At 39.5% G+C, this 19,081-nt stretch overlaps 1 protein-coding gene across 1 annotated transcript in view; it reads left to right on the top strand.

Moving 5' to 3' along the window:
- The window catches only part of LOC110598401 (retinal-specific phospholipid-transporting ATPase ABCA4), a 134,908-nt gene that overhangs the window by 27,256 nt on the left and 88,571 nt on the right, over positions 1–19,081 (top strand). The window contains 4 exon segments of the mRNA XM_078027772.1: positions 751–753; positions 9,094–9,183; positions 17,272–17,512; positions 18,595–18,734. Of these exon segments, the coding sequence (XP_077883898.1) occupies positions 751–753; positions 9,094–9,183; positions 17,272–17,512; positions 18,595–18,734 (474 nt within the window).

The raw sequence follows: 19,081 nt of genomic DNA, 5'->3' as shown, positions 1-19,081 counted from the left end.
CTTTTTTCTTCCGATTTCTAAATCTTTGGAATGTCAACTTTCTCCTATTTCTTTCTGCGTGAGGGCTTTGGGAGGGGAGAAGAAAGAGAGAGGCCCTGTTCCTGCAGTACCAGGGGTCAGCAGGGCTGTGGGACAGAAACAAAACTGAGCCAGAAAATAGGGTTGTTTTGTGTTTTTTAATTATGAAGCCCCAGCAAGTACATTTGATTTATAGCATGAGTATTTTTTTTTTTTTTTTTTTTTTTGCCTACATCTACAAATATCTGCCTAGGACAATCAAGGTTTCCCTGGGTGAGTGGATTTCGACAGGAAATCGAGGCGAGGACCTTTAATCTAAAGGCAGATGAGGCCTACGGCTTGTCATTTGCCTGCCTTGGTTTCTCTAAGGCTCCAGGTGTGCAGCAGTCCAGGGCCATGTTTTCATGACAGATCAGATGTTAATTTTAAGGATTTAAAAAGAAAAAATTATGAAGAGGACAAAACCAAAGCAATGTAGGATAAGACTGTAGAAAAGCTGTTACTTAGGGTAATGGGACCTGAGTTCTCTGCCTTTATTCAGTAAATATAGGGTGAGCACTACAGTCTGTGTTCCCACTGGACAGGCATGAGGTTTTCTCCAGCATAAATCAGTTTTAGAAAGGATTTTGGCTTCAGACATCTCCCATCTCTACAGAACAGTAGGTCTTCACCATTTTGTTAAAATATTTGTTTAGTTGTTGATGGACCTTTGTTTTATTCGTTTATTTATAGGTGGTGCTAAGAATTGAACCTAGTGCCTCACATATATGAGGTAAGTGTTCGACCACTGAGCCACAACCCCAGCCCAGTTCTTCACCTTTTTATGGATTAGAATCACCTTTGAGCCTCTAACACCAGTGCTACATATTTTCCCTAGGGAATGTAAGTTCCCACAGGACACACAGGGGCCACTGAAGCCAACTCCAGGTTAGGAGCTTCTGCATTAAAATTTCTTTGCTCCCTTCTACTAATATGTGTTTTTTCCTAAATGGTCTCAATATAGCTAGAGTCCTCCTTAATTCTCTCTATGAAGTTGTCATCACACCCCACCCTGTCGCCGATCAGAGTGCTGGGCAGCCCACTGGGGCACATCAACATTTGCCAGTGGCCTGGAGACTGTTTCCTGGCTCTGAGCTGAAGCTAACTTGCTGTCATTCAAAGGGGATTCCATCCCCCATTTGTAAAATTGAGACAATAAGACCTGCTCTACACATGTACAAGATTCACATTAGGGAAGAGATGGAAAAATACTTTGAAACCAAAACCATTTTGTTCTTATCAAAGCAAGAATGTGCCCACTTTCCTGGGGGCCCCTTGGCTCCTTTCTGTGACCCCCTCAGACTAGGGGGTGGTCTCTCTCCTGGAGTGGCCTTAAACTGACTCTAGATTCCAAACTCAGTTTTGCTTTCATCAGCCACAGATACCAAGACAGAAGTCCCTGTGAGAGAAAAAGGCCTAGTTTCTTGTTGAGCCAAAAGAGTCCCATCACTTGTGTGTTCATATACCCCAGAGCCCACCCTCTGGTTCAGAGTGGGGAGACAGTATGTCTCAGTGACCTCCCCCAGTAGAGACAGTTTGGGCATGTCCCCCGACCCCTCCCAGTGACTGAGTCAGAATTCTCCACTCATGACGCATTTCCTAGCACTCAGGGCACCCCTTCTGGTTGCCCCCTCTCTACTAAGGCAGCTTCCTCTCTTTTCATCTGATGCTTAACAACTGTCAGGTTGCAACAAACATGCTTCAGAGCCACATTCTCCCAGTTGCCCAGCAACAACTTCCCTCCCGGATAAATCTGGGCTTCCTGCAGCAGCAGTCCAGAGCTTAACCCAGCAGCCCAGCACTCTGTTTTCAGCTGTCTGCTCTTTACCTCTTGTCTGGGTGTTTTCAAGACAACCACCCATCCCCAGCTCTAGAATCTTCCAGAAACTATGTCATCATATACAGACACTTTTAACCTGAGGCTACCTAATTACCTTTGTATTAGGTATATCCTCAACTTAGAAATTAATACTGCTTCCAGGTTGTCTTTGAATCAGAAAAAGTAAATCAAACAATAACAAAAAAAAAAACAACTTCTAAGATGTTCTTTCCATGTGCTGATGATGTTACATCTGTTGGATTAACTCATGGGATCCAAAGCATCAGCAAATGCCAAGACTTTTTAGGAGCCAATATGATTTATTCTGCATATGTAAAAAATATTACACAACCCCAAAGAAGAGACATCTTTTTAGTTTCTGAAGAACCAAAGCAGAGGCTTCATGGAGACAAAAATCCTCTTGTTACCTGTGAGGGCCTCGTATCAATTTCTTAATACAAGAGCAAGTTTCAGGAATTGCTCAAACCAACCGCAGTTGATGGACACTATGACTTCCACAGCCCTATTTGTATATCCCATCTTCCATAAGAGATCTAATCAGACCTTGACCTTGGGTTGGCAGTACTGAGCTAAATAGGGACACGGAAGGATTGTTATTTGGAAAATTCACAGAACTTGTTGGTATAGGAAGTTGTGGGGTGTGGGTGATGATATTTGCCATTTTGGTCTATGACCTTTTTTCCAGAAATGTTTCCACATTGTTATTTAAATGAACTTGCAGTCTCTTCCAGATCTTTGGACTCTTTTGGCAGGAACAATTCCTGTGAATTTAAATAGATAATGCTGGAAGGAATTAAAAGGAGACAAGAGCTCTGGGAAAGTTATTTTATAATGTGTAGCAATCCCAGCCAGAACACTGGTAAACAGGTACAGGTAGAAGGCTCTTAGGGTTTGATACCCTTCTGAGATGTAAGTGGTATCTCAAATGAAGAGTGAGTATGAGACCCTCATTGTTTACCATCTCCACTGAAGTGAACTGGGAAGACAATTGCAGCCAGTGTTCCAGGCACATAGCTAGAGCTTAGTCAATATTTGATTAATAAATATTATTAAATAATTGACAAGATCTAAAGAAAGCATTAGCTGTGTGTGATGGAACATGCCTGTAATCCCAGCGGCTCAGGAGGCTGAGGCAGAAAGATCACAGGTTCAAAGTCAGCCTCAGCAACCTAGCAAGGCTGCAAGTAGTCTAGTGAGACTATTTCATGTTTTTAAAAACAAAAATTAAAAAATGTGGGGATGTGGCCCAGAGTTTAAGTACCCCTGGGTTCATTTCCTGGTACCAAAAAGAAACAAAACCAACCAACCAAACAACAACAACAACAAAAAGGAAGTGTTAACCAGACACAAAATGCATCTTGAGCTGTGCCCCCTCCCCCATCCACTCTCCCGCTAATTCCTGGACTTGTTCTTATCTGGCTCTCTCTAGTCTCAGTCTCTTGTTGGCTCTCTTCACATTTTTCTCTCCACCTAGAATTCCTGGCTCTCCCCTTCAGTCCACAGACACTGCCCTCACCTCACAATTATCATTTTGTCTCAGCTCAAATGTCACCTTCATGTCCTTAGGTGCAATCGCCTGCTGCCTCCCTGAAAGACACCATCACACCTAGTAGAGACACTTCTCATGGAAGCTCTCATCTCAGTAGATTCTCTTTTCTACTTGATCATAGTTTATTTATTCACAAATACAACACATATTCATTGAGTGCCTACTGTGTACATACTCTGAAGATATGAAAACAAAATAAAGTCCATTCCTACACTTTCTGAGCTTACAGTTTAGCTAGAAGACAGACACGTGAAAAAATAATAGCAAACTGATATAAAAGTGATAAATAAATGTGGTAAGAATTAATTATAGGAGCAGCTAGGAGGAGCACCTTATCCATGGGGAAGGAGGCAGGAAGCAGAGGGTGATGAGGGAATGCCTTCTGGATGAGGAGAAGTGGTTTCAGATAAGTTGATTCTTGCCAGTTGAGGTGGAGTGAGGATGGGTGGGGGTGGCTGTTTAATCCCTTGGTCCCTGAGGTATTAGGCATAGCACCTTATGGCCATAAGCTTTGCAGAAGCCTACAAAAATGTTTGAAACTTGAATTAAAAAAAAAAAGGTTCCAAAATACAAAGAAAAAGCTTTAGAATTAAATTTAATAAATTTAATAAATATTAAATTGCATGTTTACCCAGTCCAACTGTGCTAGGTTTTGGGAAAGCCAAAGAAAGTACCCGGAAACAGTATAGGAGACATGTGGTTTATTGGGGAAAGCTAACAAGAGATCAGTGACTGCACCAAGAAGAATTTAGTGGCAACAGGTGGACAGCTTCTATGTCCCTCACAGTGTTTTGCCAAGCATGCCTACTTATGGTGTTCTGTCCAGCGGTGGCTGGCTGGATGTGTGGCATGTATTCTTTCCACAGCGCCCTCAGTTCCATGCCTGTCCCCACTCTGAAAGGAGTTGTTAAGAAGCAGTGACATCACCAGCATTAGCTTGCTTAGTTTGCTTGGACCAGAATCACAGGGAACAACTCTTCTGGTGTACATGCAAGAAAGTAACTTCTAGGGGCCAGGGTTGTGGCTCAGTGGTAAAGCAGTTGCCTAGTACAGGTGAGGCCCTGGGTTCGATCGTCAGCACCACATAAAAATAAATTAATTAAATAAATAAAGGTTAAATTCATTTAAAAAGAAAGAAAGTAACTTTTCCAGATAATACTAATTTGCTCTAGTTCCTAGTGTGTCTAGAGAAAGCCCATGTCCTCCAAGATAATATGTATCTGGACTTCCCAGCCCAGATTTAATCTCATTGTTCCCTTATTTTAGCTAAATTTGGGGGAAGACAAAGAGAGTGTTCAGGAACATGATGTTTTACTGTCCTCCTTTTCTTTAGAGAACCAAATAATAGAAAGATTTACACCACATTTTTAATAGTGATTACCCTTTGGTGAAGGGTGGGGCAGAGAGCAGGGAGGGCTTTACCTGTAGTTCAGGTAAGTAAGTTGCTCTTACTTTTGTTATCTTAAAGGCAAAAACAAAGGCCTAAGTATTCTATGTCGGACTCAGAACTAACTGGTCAACAATTTAATAATTCACTGGAATTATTAAAATTGAATAATTATGAATTTCCAGGAAGTCATTACTATTTCTTTACTGTATATTTCTTTCTAATGGAACATCAAAATAAGGGAATTTGACTTAAAATACGAAATACTAAAATTTATTTACTCTTTAAAAAAATTTTTTTAGTTGTAGATGGATACAATCCTTGTATGTTATTTGTTTATTTTTATGTGGTGCTAAGGATCAATCTCAGTGCCTCCTAGGTGTGCAGCAAGTACTCTGCCACTGAGCCACAATGCCAGCCCCTACTCTTTTTTTTTTTAAAGGCAACTTAAAAGCAGACGTGTTACCTAACATTTCTTTAATCTGACATTGATGAGTATACCATAGTCTCTAAGGCAAACTCATTCCACCTCCTAATACATGGGATTTATGATTCACAAATTTCTCCTGAGCTACTACAGAAAAATTCAATGGATAAGAAGCTTAAGCAACACAAAAATTAAAATGTAAAATCCTAGTGTCTGGTTGTAGCTCAGTGGGCCTGCCTAGCATGTATGAGGTACTGGTACTTCAGTACCACATGAAGGTAAATAAAATAAAGATCTGTCTACAACTAAAAAATTAAAATAAAAATAATTTTTTTAAAAAAGAAATTCCTTGTCCTTAACGAGCATATCATTTCACAGAGTATCAGGTATGCAAACAATTACAATAAATCTGCTTGTTGCTATAATAAGAGCATTCATTTATTTGCCATATTATTTGGGTGACTACTGTGAGCCAGGCACACAGACAGTTCCTTTCTACATGGGGCTCAGAGTCTCCAAGAGAGACAGATGAGAGGAAAACAAAAGAATAATCACCACTGCTGAATAAGGTAAGGAGGGAAATAAACAAGTCACCTTCAGGGAACCTACAGGGCAAGGTGCATAGAGGCATAGAAAAAGGGACATCTAAAGCTACCTGGGGGACAACTGTCTTTCCCATAGTTAGTTGTGTTAGGATTGAGACTTGAGATAATAGGAGTCTGCCAGGCAAAGGAAGAAGGGAAATGGAGTACAGAACCCAGGGACATGCAAAAGACAGATATGTGAGGAGAGGCAGTAGTCTGGCCTAGTGGAGGAGAGGCAGGTAAGAGGGCTGGAGAGCCAGGCATGGTGGTGCACGTCTGCAATCCTAGCTGCTAGGGAGGCTTAAGGCAGGAGGATCTCAAGATCAAAGCCAGCCTCAGCAATTTAGTGAGGCCCTAAGCAACTCAGCAAGACCTGACTCAAAATAAAATGTGGATGTGGTTCAGCACCCCTGGGTTTAATTCACAACACCAGAAGGCTGGAGAAGCCATGTGTGTCCAGCACTGTTACTGACCTTCTCTCCTGGGGAGAATAGAGAGCCATGCAAGATTTCTGATCAGGGCAAGTAGCATAATCAGATAGGCCTCTTAGATAACTCAGACCACAATGTGGAAGATACATAGGAAGGAGGGAGACCAGATGCAAGGGAAGCAAGAACATAACTCTGATGGAATATTCTAGAGGAAAAATGAACAAAGGCAGCCTTAGTGGGGAAGAAAAAAAAAAGGATAAGATAGGGAAACTATTTATTTAGTATCCATTTATTCAATAATTATTTTTGCCTGGGAAAATTTTCCTCTTATTACCTAAACATTTTATTCTAGAAATTAGTATAAAAGTGGAGTGAATGATATAAGGAAGCCCATGTACCCACACCCAGCATCAAGTATTATCAACATTTGGCTTAGTTCTTATTTTAGTTCTCTCTCCCCCGCCAAAAAAGTTTTTTGCAGTCAATCATAGACAACATAGCATTTCACCAGTACATGCTTTGTAACTATCTCTAGCAGAGAGGGTCTTATTTGTGTTAACAAAACTGCAATGCTAGGATCACACCCAATTTAATATTTCCTCAGTGTTGTCCAGTGTGTGGTCTGTGTCCACTTACTCCATTATTAAACTTGGATTGTCCAGATCAGAATAAAAAATCACACATGGCACTGTATTGATAGGTCCCCTCCATCCTTTTATATATCTAATAATCTCTGAAGGTAGTCAGGAGAGAGGGTCCCCAGGACTTGTGGTAACTTTCCATCATCACACATTCTTACCTGTTTGCTTAGTCCCTTCCTACTCACTTCACTCAGCCCTTGCAGGAAAAATAGGATCCAAAGTGCTCTTCCCAGAGACACTGAAGGTATTTTCAAGGAATTTAAAAAGAAGTCCTGGCAAGACCAATGCATAGGCCCTGTGCTCAGGATAAAGATGCTTCTCAGTGGTGTGGCAGCAATGGCAGCTTTGCAGCTGCTTCCTCTGGAATATTCCTCCCCTGTCAGGTCTGTTTTACATTTTTCATGCATAACAAAGTCTTTCATTTTACAGTTAGAAAATAAGCCTGAAATGCTAATGTCTGCTGAGTGTACCTAAATTTATTTCATGGTTTCAGGATCAGAGAGAATACTAGGGCTCTTGCACCTATAGCAGGGAGGAAAGGGGACAAAGATACAGGGCTAAAAATGGGGATCTGGTGGTCAATACCTAATTCCACCTGCTTCTCAGCTTTGCTGCAAGCTCAACTGGTGCCGCCGCCGCCATCATTCAACAGAACCTCACTGGCAGATAAAAAGCCAAGGCTTGTGGTTTGTGGTCTATAACACTTGAATGAGAATTACAAGTCAGGGTTTTACTACTCAAGGCACACTCTTGAATTTGATAATTCAAGAACTCAGTTCTGAAAGAATTTCCCCTGCCCCCAGTACTGAACCCAAGAGCACTCTATCACTGACTTCATCCCCAACCATTTTTATTTTTTAATTTTGAGATAGGATCTCACTAAGTTGCCCAGTGTGGCCTCGAACTTGGAAATCCACCTGCATCAGCCTCCCAAATTGCTGGGATTACAGGTGTGCGCCACTGCTTCAGCTTCCTAAAATACTCTCATAAGGTATCAGTGATTCAATCAGTTCTGAAACTGAAGGATAATGTCCATCAGGATTTGAACTTGGTTTTCAGAAAATGGTGTTCACATCAGACTCTGGGGCTTAGAGACAGCAAACTTGAGGGCTTCCACCTTCCCTATCAAAATGGAAAATCCAAAAACAGGTCTGAGTTGTCCAGTGGGCTTGGGTTATCTGAAAAATGTTCTCACCTGGAGAACTGGCAAGGGACTTCTCTCTGATTCCTGCCAACACTAGCTTTCAAAGCAAAGTGATGTACCTGGTGGAATCTTCCATGATGGAATAGTGTTGAACCAAGGACACCAACAGGAAAGCAATACAAGGGGGAAGGGAAAATGCGACTGAAGAAGGCACCTGGCTATGTCTATCAAGCCCTAAGGTTGAAATGTGGCTGTCTCCACAGCAGCCCTTCTCACACGCCAACAGCTGTGTTCTGCTTTCCTTGGTGTCGCTTGGTGTCACTAAACCAGTATTCACTATTTCATGGGTGTATTGTCATTATGAAAATATGAGTGACTATATCAGCAGGGAAGTTTGCAACTAGTGCCTGTCATTTTTCTCAATTAAAGAATTCTATTTCCAAGAGTGTTTTGGTCAGCTTTTTCACTGCTGTGAATAAAAGATCTGACCAGAACAACTGTAGAAGAGGAAAAGTTTATTTGAGGGCTCACAGTTTCAAAGATCTTAACCCATAGACAGCAGGCTATATCCCTGTGGTTTGAAATGAGGCTGAATAATATGGTGGAAGAGTGTGGCAGAGGGAAGTAGCTCATATGATGATCAGAAAGCAGAGAAGGAGAAAGACTCCATTTGCCATATACAAATATATGCCCAAAGCCATGCCCTCCATGCCCACTTCCTCCAGCCACACCCTATCACTTCAGTTACCACTTAATTAATTCCTATCAGGGGAATAATTTATTGGTTGGGTCAAGGCTCTTGTAATCCAATCATTTCTTCTCTGAACCTTCTTGCATTGTCTCACACATGAGCTTTTGGGGGATAACACATCTAAACCATAACCATTGTTAGAGAGCAATCTAACAGAAAATTCCTGCAATCAGAAAGAGGGAAAGGAATCATTTATAAGCACACAGAGGATCAGAGAGTGTCCATGTATGTATATATAACTACATACATATTTTAATTTTTTTGTTGGTCCGGTTAATTAAGCTTCCCACACTCCTAGATAGCAATTCTCAAGGCATTGACTTGAAAGCCTGGGGAAAAATAGTATCTGATCTATCTCCAAGAATTCAAGGAGTGGGCTAGGGATGTAGGCGGTAGCGCGCTCGCCTGGCATGCATGCGGCCCGGGTTCAAACCTCAGCACCACATACAAACAAAGATGTTGTGTCCGCCGAAAACTAAAAAATAAATATTTTTTTTTTTTTAAAAAAAAAGAGAATTCAAGGAGTGAGTAGCTTGATGCTGGTAATTTTAATTTTGTTTTACACAATTTTAACACACTTAGTATGTCAAATAATGGCACCTCACTCCTGTTCAAAGTGAAATACATAGGTTATTTCCATCCAGCAACTTCAAAGGATCTGTTCATCTCTTTAATTGTCTGCTCTTAGGTAGTACATAAAAGAAAAGAACCATCCTTGAGATTCTCTACCTGGAAAAAAAATAGCCCTGGAAATAAGCAACTTGCCTGGTCTGGCACAAATCCTCAGAGAACTTACCATTAAATGTAAGGTTTTCCAGTACTGAGATGGCCCATTTTTCTTATATGATCTTAAGATCTACATGACTATATATAAGAATAGTCACACATCCTTATACGATGCTTATCAGCTTTACTCCTAAGTGCTTTCCCAATATCAACTCCCTCAATATAATTTCATTCCCCAAATAAGTGACTTTTTGTGTTGTTTATAAAATATGTGCACATTTTAATTAACACCTGATTCTTCCGCTCAGTAGTTGGTTGATGCTGGAGATATAGTGATGAATAGACAAACACAGTTGTTGCCTCATGGAATATACATCAACAGGGAAGAGAGATGTGAAATAAGCAATTCTCAGATGTGATTATTATGAAAGAAGGCAAACTGTGAAACATGGTTTTCTTTCTTCAGTATTCCCAGCTGGCTTAGGCTCAGGCAATTTGGAAAATTGCAAGGTTAGAATCTGTTTGCTTTTTTGTTTTATCAAAAAAAACTAATTTCTATTTAATAAAAAGTGATATGTGTCCATTGTACAAAATATTAAAATTCTAGTCAAAGAAAAGACACTTTAATTATCCATAAGTTCAAATCAAACAAAAATACCATTAAGAAATTAATATCTATTATTGATAATTCTCAATCTATAATGCTTAACATTTTGATCATCTATATTTTCTGTATATTTCCATTTATTTGAGACCTTTAAATTTATTATTTTATAATTATGTATAGTGTTTACTTATAATTTGTATTTGAAATATTTTATCAGGTTATTATAATTTTCATAATTTTAATGCTTCACCTTCTAAGATAATTGAAAGTATATAAATAAGAAAACAGAATAACTTACAATAGCAACACTGAGAAAAGAAATGTGAATAGTGTCTTTTTCCTTTCAAATTTTGCATATACACACAAACACACAAATTTTGATTACAAGATATACAGTTTTACATTTTGTAAATTTAAATTTATTCTTTATATGTATTTTTTGTTTACTAGAAAAAATTACTACAATTTTTATTTCAGTTATTTTCTAAGATAGATTTTTATCAAGTATATTATGTCTGAGGTATTCCTAATTCAATTTTACTATTTCCTAATTCTTGCTCTTTTTTTTTCTTTATTAATTGCTTTTATTTTTTAAATACATGACAGCGGAATGCATCATAATTCTTATTACACATATAGAACACAATTTTTCATATCTCTGTATATAAAGTATGTTCACACCAATTCATGTCTTCATACATGTACTTTGGATAATGATGTCCATAACATTCCACCATCATTGCTAACTCCCTGCCCCTTTCTTTTCCTTCCCACTCCTCTGCCCTATCTAGAGTTCATCTATTCCTCCCATGCTCCCTCTCACTCCCCCACTATGAATCAGTCACCTTATATCAGAGAAAACATTCATGATTTGTTTTTTGGGGGATTGGCTAACTTCACTTAGCATTATCTTCTCTAATTCCATCCATTTACCTGCAAATGCCATGATATTATTCTCTTTTATTGCTGATTAAAATTCCATTGTGTATATATGCCACATTTTAAAAATCCATTCGTCTACTGAAGAGAATTTAGGTTGGTTCCACAGTTTAACTATTGTGAATTGTGCTGCTATAAACATTGATGTGGCTGTGTCCCTGTAGTATGCTGTTTTTAAGTCCTTTAGGTATAGACCAAGGAGAGGGACAGCTGGGTCAAATGGTGGTTCCATTCCAAGTTTTCCAAAAAATCTCCATACTGCTTTCCATATTGGCTGAACCAATTTGCAGTCCCACCAACATGTATGAGTGTGCATTTTCCCCCCACATCCTCACCAACACTTACTGTTGTTTGTTTTCATAATAGCTGCCATTCTGACTGGAGTGCATTTTGATTTGCATTTCTCTAATTGCTAGAGATGATGAACTCTTTTTCATATATTTATTTATTGATTAAATATCCTCTTCTGAGAAGTGTCTGTTCATGTCCTTGGCCTATTTATTGAGTGAGTTATTTGTTTTTTTGGTGTTTAGTGTTTTGAGTTCTTTATATACCATAGAGATTAGTGCTCTATCTATCTGTGAGGGGTAAAAATTTGCTCCCAAAATGTAGGCTCTCTATTCACCTCACAGATTGTTTCTTTTGCTGAGAAGAAACTTTTTAGTTTGAGTCCATCCCATTTATTGATTCTTGGTTTTAATTCTTGTGCTATAAGAGTTTTATTAAGGAAACTGGGGCCTAATCCCACATGATGAAGATTAGGGCCTACTTTCTCATCTATTAGACGGAGAGTCTCTGGTTTAATTCCTAGGTCCTTGATCCACGTTGAGTTGAGTTTTGTGCATGGTGAGAGTTAGAGGTTTAATTTTATTTTATTGCATGTGGATTTCCAGTTTCCAGGCACCATTTGTTGAAGAGTTTATCTTTTCTCCAATGCATGTTTTTGGTAACTTTGTCTAATATAAGATAATTATAATTTTGTGGGTTAATCTCTGTGTCCTCTATTCTGTACCATTGTTCTACCAGTCAATTTTGGTGCCAATACAATGCTGTTTTGGTTACTATTGTTCTGTAGTATAGTTTAAGGTCTGGTATAGTGATGCTACCTGCTTCACTCTTCCTGCTAAGGATTGCTTTAGCTATTCTGGGTCTCTTATTTTTCCAGATGAATTTCATGATTGCTTTTTCTATTTCTATGAGGAATGCCATTGGGATGTTGATCAGAATTTCATTAAATCTGTATAGTGCTATTGGAAGTATGGTAATTTTATCAATGTTAATTCTGCCTATCCAAGAGCAAGGTAGATCTTTCCATATTCTAAGGAGGTCTTCTTTGATTAATTTCTTTAGAGTTCTGTAGTTTTCATTGTATAGGCCTTTTACTTTTTTCATTAAATTGATTCCCAAGTATTTTATTTTATTTTTTGAGGCTATTGTAAATGTGGCAGTATTTCTCATTTCCCTCTCATAGGGTTTGTCACTGATATACAGAAATGCCTTTGATTTATGGGTGTTGATTTTATAACCTACTACTTTGCTGAATTCATTTATTAGTTCTAGAAGTTTTCTGGTGGAGCTTTTTGGTCTTCTAGGTATAGAATCATATCATCAGCAAATAGTGCTAATTTAAGTTCTTCTTTTTCTATACATATCCCTTTAATTTCCTTCATCTAATTGCTCTGGCCAGTGTTTCAAGGACTATGTTAAATAGAAGTGGCGAAAGAGGGCATCCCTTTCTTGTTCCAGTTTTTAGAGGGAATGCCTTCAATTTTTCTCCATTTATAATGATGTTGGCCTGGGGCTTAGCATAGATAGCCTTTATGATGTTGAGATATGTTCCTGTTATCCCTAGTTTTTCTAGTGTTTTGAACATGAAAAGGTGCTGTATTTTGTCAAATGCTTTCTCTGTGTCTATTGAGATGATCATATGATTCTTATCTTTGAGTCTGTTGATGTGATAAATTACATTTATTGATTTCCATATGTTGAACCAACCTTGCATACCTAGGATGAATCCCACTTGATCATGGTGCACAATCTTTTTGATATGTTTTTATATTCAATTTGCCAGAATTTTATTGAGAATTTTTGCATCTATGTTCATTAGAGATATTGGTCTGAAGTTTTCTTTCTTTGATGTGTCTTTGCCTGGTTTTGGAATCAAAGTGATATTGGCCTCATAGAATGGATTTGGAAGTGCTGTCTCTTTTTCTATTTCCATAAATAAATTGAAGAGTATTGGTATTAGTTCTTCTTTAAAGGACTTGTAGAACTTGGCATGTAACCATCCAGTCCTGGGCTTTTCTTGGTTGGTAAGCTTCTGATGGTTTCTTCTATTTCATCACTTGATATTGGTCTGTTTAAATTGTCTATATCTTCCTGATTCAATATGGGCAAATCGTTGACTTAAGAAATTCGTCTATGCCTTCAATGTCTTCTATTTTATTGGAGTATAATTTTTCAAAATAATTTCTAATTATCCTTTGTATTTCTATAGTGTCTGTTGTGATATTACCTTTTTCATCATGTATGCTGGTAATTTGAGTTCTCTCTCCCTTCCTCTTCATTAGCATAGCTAAGGGTCTGTCAATTTTATTTATTTTTTCAAAGAACCAACTTTTTGTTTTGTCAATTTTTTCAATTGTTTCTTTTGTTTTGATTTCATCTCTAATTTTAATTATTTCTTTTCTTCTACTGCTTTTGCTGTTGATTTGTTCTTCTTTTTCTAGGGATTTTAGATGAAAAGTGACGTCATTTATTTGTTGACTTGTTTTTCTTTTAAGGAATGAACTCCAGACAGTGAACTTTCCTCTTGGTACTGCTTTCATTGTATCCCAGCGATTTCAATATGTTGTCTTTATGTTCTAATTTACCTCTAAGAATTTTTTAATCTGCTCTTTGATGTCTTCTGCAACTCATTCAGTAGCATATAGTTTACTCTACAGGTGTTGGAGTAATTTTTGTTTTTTATTTTGTTGTTGATTTCCAGTTTCATTCCATTATGATCTGATAAAATACATGGTAGTATCTTTACTTTTTTGTATTTGCTAAGAATTGCTTTGTGGCATAGTTATGTTAACTCTTATCTTTTTAATAATATTAACATATTCCAATATCAACAATATATCTCCTATGAACAATTGTTGTTATTAAGATGTTTACAGTTTAGTCTCAATGTTCAGAAATGTTGGATTCAATTATTATATAAAATATAATCAGTAGTTTTGTAAAAAGGTTTACAGTTTCTGACAGTGGAAAATAAACTGGAGGTAGGGCATAGGACAATATGCTGAGGAGGTAGGATGTGAGGATATAGAGTTAATATATCTTAGTAAATGTGAAGGAGAAATCTAATGAAGAGGGTTAGTAGCAAGAGAATAGACAAGAAGTAATTTAGGGTAGGCAAGTACATGGGATGACAGTAGAGTACAGAAAACAAATACCTATATGTATTTAGAAAAATACAAGATGTTAAAACAGTAAAATTTGGATGGGGAAAGAAAAATGAAAGAATAAAAAGAAAAAGAAAAAAAGGGCATGTACATCACCTTTATATTGTATTATTCAGATGACTTAGTCCTCAAAGTCTTATTTCATGCAAAGTTCTTGGTTTCACATATGCTGGGGATGTGAGGGCCAGAGGATAGAGGGGTAGAAGAGGAAAAAGAAACAAACAAACAAAAAACTCGAAGGAAGAAACCAGGGTTGTAGCTAGCTTTAGAGATCCGTACCTTTCCTTTCTCTTCTCATCCAATAGGTGGGTTCATCTGTTGTAAGCTGGTGTCTGCCCTCAGGATGGTGTAGGTAACCAGGATGGGAAGACTGGTCCTGGTGTAGGGTGCCGGGATGAGGGGAGTGGCACCTGCCGGTCCTTGCAGGGAGACTGGACCTTACGGGTCTCTTTTAGGGAACGCTCATATGACTCCATCGCCCAATACTATCTCCCTTTCTTGCCTGGAGATTTCCCTGTTCCTGGTCTCTCCCTCTCCCCTTGCAGTTCCCAATTAAAGAAACTCTCACCTCGGGGGCTCCCATGGGCGACTCCCTGGTCGCACTGCACACCTGTACTGGGCAGGTACTGGGTTACCGCCGCTGGGGAGGGGGGAAGGTTGGAAATTGGTACCTGGCCCCTGGAGATCCGATCTGGGAACTGCCCCCAGCTAATATGGCGAGAATGTTGAGTCATGATGGCAGCCGTCTCCTTTCAGCGCTGGGGTGTCTGGTGAGGTGGGGGGTGTCTGGTCAGGTGGGGGGAGCCTGGTGAGGTTGGGGGAGCTTGGTGAGGTGGGGGTGAGCCTGGTAATGGCATTGTGCTGTGGGTAGGTAGCAGCTGAGTGACCTGCATGGGAGCAGATCAAAGTCTTGGAAATCTACAGAGGTGTTGATAGGTGATTCCGTTAAGGTGCTCCCTGAGTCTTGCATGAGCTGGAACTTCGGGCTTTGGGTACTGCTCAAGTGCCATTCGTCCTACTCCAACAATGAGGCCCAGAGCCCCACATGGGTCACAGTGCTGGTGATTTCTGTGGAGAGCAGCTGGATAGGGGTCCTCTAACACTCTCAGAGATGGAGTATTCCTGCTAGGTGAGATCTGCAGGTGTGGCAGCACAGGGCATAGGGCTGTTCACTCCCTTCCTGCCATCATGTGTTTTCCAATCCCTCCTAGAATATGTTTTTTGAAACTAATCTCAACCTGAGCAGAGTAGAAGCACTACTATGCAGGGTAAGTAGGAGATGGGCCCATTGTACTGATGGCCACCTGATGCTGTGGGAGTCTTTAACATTTTTTCCTTCATAGCATTTGAAAAATTCATATCAGTATAATAAAGTTGAAGTTGACAGAGAATATAAAAAATTTCCCAAAGCATATCAACACTCTTAATTCTGTGTGGGTGTTTTAGAAGATTCTTTGCCTGCCTAGATAGCAAGTCTCAGCTTTTGTGAATTAGGCTGAAGCACATGGCCTGGTTTATATTAATTAACATTAGACCATTTGACTTTAGAACACCCCCTTCATCTCTGAGTGCTTTGGTTAAATGAGCAACATAACTCCTTCCAAGATTGTCATGAGACTTACTGTTGTTGAAGCAATTTGAGATTCCAACTTTATTATTGAAACATAGAATGTGATTATAGGCATGACTCATGTGTGGAATTCACATGGCAAGTGTGGTATGTGGACAAAGAAAGGGACAACAGAGAAACACCACTTATTGCAATAGGGGAATGTTTTCCGTCTCACCTGATTGAGTCCTAATGGTTTTTTAAATTCCCAAGTGCCTTTCAAAGTAACTAATAAGGTGTGTTTGGGGAATAAAAGAAGCATTTTTTAATTTGTATTTGCCCCTAAAGCCAAGCCAGATGGCTTCATGGGAACCAAAGTATTGGCAACTTTGGCATTTCTCAGTATCCCAGATCTACCTTCAAAGGACAAGGCCAGCAAGTGCAATGACCCCCACGTGGACAAAAGGCACCAAGCTCTTCTTAGTTGTTGCAGAAATTGAAAAAGTGTTCTCCCAAGAATGGAGACTTAATCCAGTTCCTCAAATCTTAAAACATATACACAACCGCAAATCACAAATTTCAGGTAAATGGAAGAGTTTCACATTTGATAAAAAATAATTTTCCAGGGCTAGGGTTGTGGTTCAGTGGTAAAGTGCTCACCTAGCATGCATGAGGCACTGTGTTCAATCCTCAGCAACACATAAAAAGAAAATAAAGATATTGTGTCCACAGAAAACTAACTAAATAAATAAATCTCTAAATATAGGGAAACAAATTCTAAACTATTTAGCCAAAGAAATCCACCTTGACCTTCCTTTCTGGAACAGAAGCATTCCCCCATCATTTTATTTCTCAATTTCCCCCCAGCATTCCCATGTTATTGAGATGACAGAATCCAGGAACTAGTTTACAGTAAAATAATCTCTGCATCTCCCCCAAGGACATATTCCCTAGAGATGCAATATTAAAGTGATCTGATGCTTCTTCTTTGATTTTTTTTTTTTTTTTTGGTAAGGTTTGTCCTTTTCTCCTAGTCCCTAAGTCGATGGCAGTAGGTTTTGTTCCTCATTTTCACAGCTGGATAGCTGACAATATGGATGTTTTCTTTTAAATGTGAAAGTCAAATATATATATGGAAGTCTTGATTCTTGCTGCTTTAATATACTCAGAGCTTCCCCTTGCCCTAGTTTATCCATCAGCCAAGTGTTCAAGACCAGCTGTGGGTGACCAGACCTCTCCTGCAGAATGGCGGTCCACAGACCTTCACACAGCTGATGAGCATCCCGTGGGACCTTCTGTGTGGGTACCCAGAGGGAGGGGGCTCTCGGGTGTTCTCCTTCAACTGGTATGAAGACAATAACTACAAGGCCTTCCTAGGGATCGACTCTACCAGGAAAGATCCTCTCTATTCTTATGACAAAGGAACAAGTAAGTTTTCTGAGTTCTGCGCACAAATCAGTTATATTGATTGAGGTTATGGTTTAACACTTTCAGATGAAACCAGTCCTGGGACTGACTCTCCCTTGGTGGTGTTGAGTGGCATTTGGACAAACAAATTTCTCCCAGAAAGTCCACTTCTCTTTGAAGGAAGATAGTGGTGCTCATTAAAAAAAAAAAAAAAAAAAAAAAATCTGGATATGATCCACAGAAAGCACTGAGGCCCACTTGGAAAGGGAACAAAGAGGACATTTCCCACTGATGTAATTGAAATTGGGTTAAGTTCTAGAGGAAGAGAGAATGATAAATGAGGAGTCAACCCAGAGTAGCAAGCAAAGCTCAGCTCAGAGGGGCCCTGGGGAGTCAACTTAGCTGGGGGACATTTTTTTTCTTTTTACAAATATAAAGCAATGAAAATCTGTGTGTGTGATACTCAAATACATTCCAAATGGCAAGTCACTGGCAAGGCACCTTCCCCTCCTCCTCTTCTTCTTCTTCTTCATAGTAGGAGGGGGGGGAGGAAGAGGAGGAGAAGTAGTAGTAGTAGTAGTAGTAGTAGTAGGGTCTCAGGGTAAAGCATGGTAGAATGAGGAAGAAATGCAACAGGTGACCCTTTAGTTAAAAACTAAAAAGACAAGAAGAGCCCTGAGATAGCTACATACAAGAAAGAAGTGAAGCCACTAATTGAAGGGAAATCATTGAGGCTAAAGCTGATGTTCAAGGGGGGGCCTCTTTAGCCTTTCACTCCCTTTCATCTGAGGTTGGCCTCTGTTCCTTGCAGTAATCCCAAGCAGGCTTCTCAGCCTCAACACAGAATAAACCACAGGGCAGGCCCCATCCTTTGTTTCACTGATGAGGCCATTATCTGGAGGCAGTGTGGCATTTTGTTAGGAACTAACGATGAGCTGCCTCTTGGTGGGGTACAGCCTACTAATTTGGGTTATTTGTCAAATCCTCCAGGGTGAAGTTGAATGAGACATGTGATTTGGATGCACTAATGACCATGTTTAGTCATAAGAAAAAGGGACTTTCTAAAAAAAAACAAAAAAAAATTGTTCCTTCTCTTCTGGCAGCCGCCTTTTGTAATGCATTGATCCAGAGCCTGGAGTCAAACCCTTTAACCAAAATAGCCTGGAGGGCAGCGAAGCCCTTACTGATGGGAAAAATCCTCTTTACTCCTGACTCCCCTGCAGCCCAAAGGATACTAAAGAACGTAAGATCCCACAGCTGGTCCTGTCTCTCATAAGCGGACCTCCAGTGTAAGCGTCTGTGTGTGTGAAGGGGGAGGGGATATACCTGCAGGCTCTCCTCCCAGTGAGTCCTGTATTTGTTTTTTGCTAGTGGACTCCTGGATTTTCTCCCCCATCTACAGCCATCATAGGAATGCCTTGCTCCCCTGCCCCTGCCTGGTCCTCACTCCCTATGCAGCCTACAATAAGGTTTTCCTCCCTGATGCTTGAATTACATCCCTAATGGACAGATTCCCAATTCTCTGAATTCTGGCTTCTTGGAAACATCACAGATAGGAAGGAAGAGTATTTGATCACTAGGAGTCTCAAT

Source organism: Ictidomys tridecemlineatus, chromosome 11 (genome assembly GCF_052094955.1).
Source record: "Ictidomys tridecemlineatus isolate mIctTri1 chromosome 11, mIctTri1.hap1, whole genome shotgun sequence".
NCBI lineage: Eukaryota > Metazoa > Chordata > Mammalia > Rodentia > Sciuridae > Ictidomys > Ictidomys tridecemlineatus.
The sequence above is the reverse complement of the archived record's forward strand: the minus strand, read 5'-3'. Positions and strand labels throughout refer to the sequence as shown.